The 9,776-nt window shown below is 43.4% G+C and overlaps 1 protein-coding gene across 1 annotated transcript; it reads left to right on the plus strand.

Moving 5' to 3' along the window:
- The first annotated feature begins 5,381 nt into the window (after positions 1-5,381).
- On the plus strand, positions 5,382-8,198 carry LOC125534739 (bisdemethoxycurcumin synthase-like). The gene is made up of 3 exons (XM_048697864.2): positions 5,382-5,559; positions 6,785-6,994; positions 7,162-8,198. Exons 2-3 carry the CDS (start codon positions 6,805-6,807, stop codon positions 8,151-8,153), a joined length of 1,182 nt encoding a protein of 393 aa, XP_048553821.2. The 5' UTR covers positions 5,382-5,559; positions 6,785-6,804; the 3' UTR covers positions 8,154-8,198.
- Positions 8,199-9,776: the final 1,578 nt, after the last annotated feature.

Genomic DNA, 9,776 nt, shown 5'->3' on the forward strand with positions numbered 1-9,776 from the left:
CTCCAGACTCTATTCTAGATGTAATTGCGGATGAAATCCCAAACCTTAATATTTGAATAAAGTGGAGCGTTTACCCTTCAAAAAAAAGTGTGTGTGCGTGCTCACGGCCGTAGTTAGTTGAGTGCATGCAGTATTAGCTAGCTAGTTAGGTGGCCGTTAGTTAGTTAGAGTGGAGCTGCATGCATGTAGGGATTTGTTGGGCAGGCCCGCGTCGTGCAGCGGAAGCGTGGTTAGGTTGCGTCGTGCGTTCGTGCGTACGTGCGTCGTTGTTTAGCCTGGTGTAAATTATCGTCCCTATGTACTGTTCGGTGGCGCCGGTACGAGCTGAGCCAGCAGTTCGAGTCGCAGAAATTAGAAGAGGCCATATGTGCGTCCATGGCGTTTGTCCGCCGGAAAAAAATCCAGTGTACTCCTTCTTCCGCCTTTTGAGCAATTGAGAGAGAGAGAGAGAAAGAGGCGAGCTGGTTCGGGGTTTGTCCGAACATATGCTACAACATGACATTCATTTTTGGAGCCTACGACCATTTTTTCTTGACATCAAAATAGAACATTGACCTAATTTTCCAGTTGCGCCGATGTTGTCTACTAATATAATGCATCTAACTGAAGTTTGTATCCTTATTTTCGTATCATCACCCCACAAAAATAATGCTCAATCTGAGGTTTCTTGACATCACCCCACAAAAATATGTGTGCCAAGCGACATAGCTAAATCACAAATTAGACAATACAATAAAAATTATTTGATCCCTGCGGATAACCAAGAGAAATTTCTACGTGCATGCTTAATAATGATCCATGAAAACATGTGCACACTGTTGACCAACATTTCTAATTCATAAAAATATTGACAGAAAATGAATATATACTAGCTCGTGCAGGTGCACGGGTTGATGACTAGTGGAAAGCTAACCCAGAATTAGTTTCTGGAGGTTGGACTGCCACCACCATGAGGCGTCATTGCTCTTTCTTGCCGATGTTGAGATCCGCCTCCCGCCTCATTTAATCTAGCCGATTGATACAGTTGTGAGCGCGAGACAGTAGGATGGCACTCGGCAAACCGTTTCTGCATTAAAATGACTAGGTCTACAGGCTCTGCCACTGATTGGAATCTCGTGTTTCTAACATTCTGTTGGTTAGCGGTCCTGCTGTCATGCTTTGAAAATATGTCATTGTTGTTTGATCTTAGCCTTATGTACCTACCTATTAATGGCAGCAACAAAATTATACTCGAGATAATTTGATTCCTATAACAATGGTAGAGTCATGCGTGCCCTAAAGTTGAAATGAGGAGTCAGGCAAGAATATTTTTGGTAATCCAGTGCAAGAACTTTCGGTCACTTGAAAGATGTACTAGCATCTAACCAACTCGCTCTAACTCAGTTAGGCAGATTGTTCCCTTGTGTTGCGTCCGTCCTTGCCACACACTCTTGGTCCTGCTGGGCGTTGCACTCGCTGCACACAAATAGGTGACATTGTATTTTTATGTATAAAAGTGAAAACTGGTGTTCCCAGCTCCATGGACCATCGAACATGTGTGCTCACCTCGTACAATCAACTTAACTTATATGTCATCAGCAAATGGAACATGAGAAACAATTGAATACAATCCCTTTGTGGTGAAACCGATGTAGTTAATTACCTTCCCGCGTTCCGTTACGGCCAATTTTTTTCTTTCAGGTGCAAATACATACCCGCGGACCTAGATATTTACCATGGGGGGTGCCAATCCTCTCATTCACAACAAAAATGTCAGGCATAACCATAAAAAATGTCAGTTTATCATTCTACCCTTATAATACATATAGGATTAGACTAAGAGTACTAGATAAAAAAAGATTTGCATTTTTGAAGGGGATGCCAGGGCACCCACGGAACCCCCATTGGATCCGCCACTGCCCGAGGGATTCATTAGAACTAGCAACCGAAATTTCCGATCGTATATATCAAATGTGTAAAAAAAGTGAAATTTATTATTTTTGTAACTAATAAGATCCTTGTTAAATGGCATGCGCTAAAAGTACAGCCATAATTGTTAGATTGTAATATCCTTGCATCACACATTTTACAAAAAGGAGGATAATCTTTGGCCTTTGGATCTATTGACGCACAATGTTTATAAATTAGTATTTTTTATAAAAATTAGTAGCATTTATACCAAACAAATTTTCTTTAAAAAAAAGGAAAGCCCCAAAGTTATCCAGGGCCTCCATCGCACCAAGCATCTCCACAACTACCACAAACTGTATGACCTATGACCCGAATCCACCAGCAGAGCAACATGTGACATAACAAAGGCCGTAAAACTTAGGCAACACCTTCAAGGAGTCGTAGCTCGAACACCGATGTTGTCGGATCCAACCAAAAGGTTTAACTTGGTGCTAGCTATCACCCACTAAGAAAAGGTCCAAGGTAACACCCTTATTGAAGAAAGCGCCATATTACGGTAATCTTTACCTTTACCTAATATTAAAGGAAGGAGCCTTTCATAGTTCTTCATACGTCATCCTTTTATGTCCGTTGATTTTGTTATATTTGTGTCGAATATATTATGTACGCAAGGGGTTATGTGGACTTGGAGTTGTAATTGGTGTGGTTAGGTACGAGTTGTGTAGGAGTCGTACACTTGTATCCTAGGCCTCTTATATACGGAGGGGCACCACACGTTGTAACCCATGACGACTTGATAGCAATAGGTACGCGGGGGAGCCGACGGCTTGTGCCGGCGCCCGGGCAGCCGGGGTTGCGGTATCTTGGGGAGGAGCGCCCGTAGTCATGCCCCGGAGATGTAGCCATATCGGTGAACCTCGTTAACAAATATCGTGCCTCGGTGTATCTCTATGATCTTGCATTAGGGTTTTTTTCTAACAGATTTTATCTTAACCATAAAGATTAGCTGTTGTGATTTAAAAGGAGGGAGATTTTTTTATCAAAAAACTATTCGTCTCTCAGTCAAATTTACATTCGGTCAACTAGGAGTCGAACCCAGGCTAGGCCCAGGCGAAGTTTGGTGCTGGTTGTGTCCTTCACAGACTCATATTGACTATTATTATACAGCAAACCTCCGACCTAATTTTGTAATTTATACGCCGCAACTCAACATGGACTCCGCCGTCAAAAAAGGTCAAGCCCTGTTGAAGTGCAGGGATGATGGTTGCTATTTGCTACCGATCCATAGGCTTCTACGGCGAGCGAAGGATCGAGTACCTCACGATTGACGTTGTGCCCCGAAAGATCGAGCCCTGTTGTAGTTAGGCATGGAGCTGCTATTTACATCCGATCCAAAGCGTAGCGGTCGTGGCGGGTGAGGGCAATGGCGGCAGCCACGGTGGCGTCTACTTCTATGAAGGGGTGCGGCAAGGCGTTGATAGTGTTCTTGCCACAGAGGCGCCATCGTTGTCCTTCTCGTTGCCCGTGCCGCAGCGGTAGTAGTTGTTTCGAGCAGTCACAAACGTGCCGCCCCGGGGGGGGGGGGGGGGGGGGGGCGCTAGAGGACATGATCTGGAATACGGGAGGAGGAGGAGGTCGGGGAGAAGAATCACCCCATGGCTAGCGTACTAAGTTGCGTTTCGCTGAGCGTAACCACAAATACCATGGCGCATCAGTAGTCACTTCGTCTCTTAGCATGTCTATGGGTTCATGGTGCAGGGAGATGACCGAACATGGAGCTGATAGCATTGTCACGTGATGAACTCCACAGATTCTACGTGATCTCAATCTCGGCACGCAGCACAATGACGGCCGGCCGGCCCGTCCACGACGTCTGCGGCGCATCCATGCGTGCAGCCCCATAAACACAGGCACACACACATAGGTATGCTAGCCGTCGCGCGTGTGGCCGCCGTTGATGATCAACCATCCGCCGAGAACAACATCACCGCGAGCAGCTTGCCTCCGTTGCACAGAGACGAGGATTGGAAAGGGAAAACCATGGAAGAAGCTTTCTCGGTAAGAGACCATGCTTCATCCCGATAGGCGATCGTGAGTAATTCCTACAACTCCAACTACAGTCATCGACAGTTATAGCCTGTGTGATCACTCATCCGACGACCGGTGCATTAAGCATCATCCAGGTCTGGTCTATGTACGTACTAAACCGGCCTAACGGCCTAAGTATTTGATTATCAGTCTATTGTTATAGGTAGTGCTTCTCTCTTGAATTTACTGACTTTTGCATAACTGCATGTATATGACAGTTCTGCAGGCTTAGGGTAGCTGATGCTTGCATGGATACATGCATGCATGGACGGTCTGAAGTACTACCTCCGGCCGGGTTTCCTAGGGTCTCTCTTATTTTGGACTAAAGTTTGACTAACAGATTAAACTAATAAAATATAAACTATATGTTACAAAAATTATACATTCGAAAAGCTCTTTCAAATACAAATCCAAGAGTGTACTTTTGATAGCATATATTCTATATTTTATTAATCATATGAATGGTCAAAGTTTGACTCAAAATAGTAGGAGGCCTGATAAACCCGGATGGAGGTAGTACTATCTCTTTCTTTAGCATTTTGTATATGAAGAAACTAGTAGAGTATCATTCTATATAATCCATTATTTTTCGCGTATAAGAGAGAAAATTAAATTAATTGGATTTTAAAAATATTAAATTATGAAGTTTTTGCACTAATATAAAAAATAAAATCTAATAAGAAATATATATGTAGACAGGAGTATATGCATGCATGTGTCTATTATGTGCTGCAGATGGATTATTTTTTTTTTGCGCTGGAAAGGCAGTTTTTATTGCAATGTCACAGTGTTACAATCAAGAGGCCACAAATCCTCGATACAAGGTGGAACCGAGTTCACCCACACAGCCGTGGTTCTCTCGGAGCGGCTATACTTGGCCAAACGATCTGCAACACTATTTTGACTACGATGAATTTTCTGAGGTAAAAACTCCCTAACACACATGAGCTCCTTGATCTCAAGGACTAGCTGACCATATGCTGATCTGTTGAGGCAGTTACTTGACAAGGAAGACGGAGCTGCAGCCGAGTCGGACAGCACAACCACTGCAGATGGATTATTAATGACGAGGAAAATTTCTACCATGCATCTACTAAGCATTATTTCATAAAGTCGGATTCATGGGATGTTGTTGTTCCATGGCAACACATGTCTATCGATCTTGGTGAAGATTAAATATGAGACGAGATGTAGCTGTATTTTGCACATACAATTCTAACTATACTTAAATACATACTATTTTTTCTTCCGTTGCAACGCACGAGCATATTTGCTAGTGTTGCATAATCTTGTAACAAAAATGTTAGATCATGGGTTTTTACCCAAATAAGATGCAAACTCCTACCCACCCTCTCTATTGCCTTCTTACATATAGCATCTTCTAGCCCGCTCCCAATCCGGAAAAGCCCTTGTCCTATTTGCCTCGAACAATTGCATGCTTTTATCGTCACCCACCATCCACCTGTTCTGATGTTGTCTTTAAATACTTTGCACCACCTCCCATCCCTCCATATTGTTTAGTCTTCTGCTTAGTTTCCCCTCTTCTGGAGTACTAAGCCTTGTAAGACAGACGAGAAAAAGGTAAGGACTAGTCGCAATTCAAGGTGTGGATATCTTTCAAGGTATAGCAATAGGGTCGTACATAAGGAATTTTCATTTTTGTAATTATTACCTTCCTTGTACATAGTTCTTACTAGTTTATAGAAATTGTAGTGATGAACACATTCCCTAGAAGACACACTTGCATAAGCCAGACCCCAGGGCTGTTAGAAAATGGATTAGCATTATATTATAGTAGTGGCACAAGTCAGCTGCAATCTATGTGGCTGGTTACTTAAAATGTCGAGTAGAGCTTCTGACTAAAAGTTGGGCCAGAACCTATGCAACATCACTCCATGTATAATTAACAGCACAAGGTACCTCCTCGGAAAATTAACTACAGTTATTGCTACAAGTTCCTGGAGTGCAACCTGGGCAATCGAGTTTCATATTCCTATTGTATTGCACTATTGTTTACCAAAAGTTTGATGTCCAGCGCCATTGTATTCCTATTGCGGGTTTTATTTCATGTCAAAGGAGCCTCTCTCGGCAATAAGTCTGCTGACTTTGACTCCCTTGACCGGACCACTTTTATGTACCAAAAATTTTATAGGGATGTCTACAGCTACCGTTACAAACTGACGTAGCACCACCTGATTGCAAACCATGGGACCCACACTGAAATTTTGGAGGAAGGTGGCATCACCTGGTTGGAAATGGGTGGGTAGGTGGGTCAGGGGCACATTTATTTAGGGGGAAAGGTGGTGTGGGTGGGACACCTACATCACAATCTGTATTAGCATTTTTAGATATTTATGTCGATTTATCGGTTATGTGAACTTCTCATATATCCTAGCCACACTTTTAAGCACCTGGCTCGGATGTCCTGATTCCAGATGCATAAAAGTGTGGCTCGGATGCATCTCTCGTGTGTACTAGACATATTAGTTGTCCTTGTGTTGTGCATGATCAACAATGCTAATGATAGAATGAAATATTCTTAATTGTATTCACAACATCGACGCATCATTTATCTATCATCATGACATAATATTTTTTATTTCAATTGATCCCTGTGTTAAGAAAAATGAAAAAAAAGGAATTGTGTTGATGCTTTCATGGAGTTTTCCCAGATGTACTATATGAATCTATGATCAATACAGATCATAGTTACATCTCTAGTGCATTAGTTAAAACACCTAATGTTTTAGTGTAGACAACATACAATGCCGCCCTAATATCCTCGCCTTTCTTCTGGTATATAAAGTAGGTCACTGCTCCGAGGCCATGGCAGGCGGCCCATCAAACCTCGGCAAGATCCGGTGCACTCGGCGTGCACAAGGCTCCGCGGCAGTGCTGGCAATCGGAACGGCAAACCCAGTGAACCACGTGTCTCAAGAAGAGTTCCCTGACTACTACTTCTATGTCACCAAGAGCGAGCACCTCACTGACCATAAAGACACATTCAAGACAATATGTAAGCATGCAAACGTATATACTAGCTACGGTGAACGCATAGTCCACGAATGCAACCTTTGATCCCTGGGAAGTTTTTCAGACCTAATGATGCCATGCCTATGTATGATCTAACTTCTGACATGCTTTATTATATTGTCGGTGTTTCGGTCACTAAAATATGACCAGGTGGTGTGATTGGCACGGAGAATCGTTTCTTTCTATACACGGAGGAACAGCTGAACTCTTACCCTGACTTCCTGCTTCAACGCACGTTGCCATCCCTTGAAGTTCGGCTTGATATTGTGGCTAGTGCTGCTCCACAACTTGCCGCATCAGCCGCCAAGAAGGCCATTGCAAAGTGGGGACGTCCGGCCACTGACATCACCCACCTTGTCGTCAGCACCAACTCAGACGCCAGCGCCCCAGGCATCGACGTACACTTGGTTTCACTTCTTGGCCTTCGCCTCAACATCTGTCGTACGATGCTCCAACTGAACGGCTGCTTCGCTGGTAGCTCTGCTTTGCGCTTGGCAAAAGACCTTGCTGAGAACAACCGCGGAGCACGGGTCCTTGTGGTTTGCGTGGAGCTCTCCATTGCTGGTTTCTGTGGCCCCGACGACTACTTAGACACCCTCATTATTCATGCGCTGTTCGGCGATGGGGCTGGAGCGGTCATTGTCGGTGCTGATACCATGCACCCTGTCAAGCAGTCGATGTTTGAGATGGTGTCTGCCTCACAGACCATCATACCGGGCACCCAGCATGTGCTTGGCGTGAAGATGGGGAGCTATGGTGTTGGTGGCAAAGTTTCCACCGAACTGTACAAACTGGTGGCAGACAACATCGAGCCATGCCTTTTGGAGGCATTTGGTCCACTTGACATGGGTGCCCAGTGGAATGACCTCTTCTGGGCAGTTCACCCTGGAGCCCGTGGGATATTGGATGGAATCGACAAGAAACTCCAGTTGGAGCCCACAAAGCTAGCGGCGAGCCGAAGTGTTCTACGAAACTTTGGTAACATGTTTAGCGCTAATATCATCTTCGTGCTGGATGAGCTACAACGGCGAATGGAGGAGGAAGGAGAGCGAGCAGAGTGGGGGGTCATGCTCGGATTCGGGCCAGGATTCACTATCGAGACGATGGTGTTGCACGCTACCGGCGCTCTAAACAAAAGCTAGTAACTCATTAATTAAGTGTGCTTGCAACCTTCGTGCCTATTACAATCATTCCCGTTTTTTGTATTCTTATAATTGTGCTTAATGTATCTCGTGATGTTTTATGGGATCACTGTACTCCAAAGTTAATCAAATAAAATGTCACTTCATGATGTTATTGCTACTCTTAAACTTAAACTTACCATTCAAGTTTCTACATATAAGTCATAGCTAGTTTGACGGTCAAAAATCATTCTTTGACCAAAAGTTAGTTCAATGTATGTAGTTTATCATACACATAATAGTAATCATTAGATGTATTCAAAAACACTTTTATATGATTATGATTTAGTATGTCTACATATTGTATGAGAGATCGGAGATTTATGGTCCAAACATGAATTTGGACCAGGTTTCACTGTCGAGACGATGCTGTTGCACGCTAATCGCGCTCTGAGAAAAAACTAGCAACTCATTAATTAAGTGTGCTTGTCTGCACTGGCTGAGCTATTTGTATTGCTGCAGGGGCCATGCCCCCCCCCCCAGCCTATGGATTTTTTGTGAAGCAACTTTTTTTTGGTTGTACAAATTGAGAGAAATACAGTTTTTGGCCCCTCCAGAAAATTATAATTCACCATTGGCCCCCTCAACCATTACTGGCTAGCTCCGCCACTGCTTGTCTGCCTTGTAACCTTCGTGTGACTACTACAATCATTCCCGTGTTTGTACTCTTAATTGTGCTAGCTTAATGTATCTCGTCATGTTTTATGGGATCACTGCAATCCAAATTAAGTTAAATAAAATGTCCGCACATGTACCTCGGTACTCTTAAACTTAAAGTTACCATTCAAGTTTCTACGTATAAGTCATAGCTACTTTGACTGTCCACATTCATTCTTTGACCAAAAGTTAGTTCAACGGTATAGAGTTTATGATACACAAAATAGTAACCATTAGATTTGTATACAAAAACACTTTTTTATGCTTATGATTTAGTAAATATTGTCTAAATATTGTGTGAGCGATCAGAGATTTTATTGTTCAAACATGAATTTGGGCAACCAAAATAAGGAGTAAGATGGAGCCTACACTACTGGAATCTGGTTTTGTGCGGAGTTTGAAAACTATGGTGAGTTCATTCTATCGAGAACTCGGCAAAGTTTATGTCTGCTGAGTTTGATTCAAACTTGGATTCAGTAGTGATAAGCAACTCAGCAGACTTCATATTTTGCCTAGTTCCAACGAAAAATGGCTCTGCGAACAAAATGAACTCAGCAGAATCTCAATTTCTTCGAGTTTCCAATAGAAACAACTCGGCAAAGTCTAGCAGGTGGGCCCTGATGTCGAGCAGGTGACAGAGCCATGGGTGCGGTCTATATTTGCTGAGTTTCGGCTAACGGAGACCCGGTGAACATTTTCCATTTTTATTCTTTTCAATTGAAATTTCACGGATCACAGCTTTGCCAGTTACGGCTAATAGAGACTCGGCAAACATTTTTTCTTTTTCAAATTGGAATTCCAGGGGTCACTGCTTTGCCGAGTGACGTCCACGAAAAACTAGGGAAACACTGACAGGTGGGCCAGCGAGTAACGTGCATTTAACCAGTTGACCGCGTGTCTCACTATGCCAAGTTCCAAAACTCGGCA

This window comes from Triticum urartu, chromosome 2A, assembly GCF_056163025.1.
Source record: "Triticum urartu cultivar PI428250 chromosome 2A, HENAU_Tu73, whole genome shotgun sequence".
Classification (NCBI taxonomy): Eukaryota; Viridiplantae; Streptophyta; class Magnoliopsida; order Poales; family Poaceae; genus Triticum; species Triticum urartu.

What these genes read in the sequence shown, in the direction of transcription:
- LOC125534739 (XM_048697864.2), top strand. Translation starts at nt 6,805, where the DNA reads ATGGCAGGCGGCCCATCAAACCTCGGCAAGATCCGGTGCACTCGGCGT. An exon ending in AGACACATTCAAGACAATAT is followed by an intron (nt 6,995 to 7,161) that starts GTAAGCATGCAA and finishes AAATATGACCAG; the next exon opens with GTGGTGTGATTGGCACGGAG.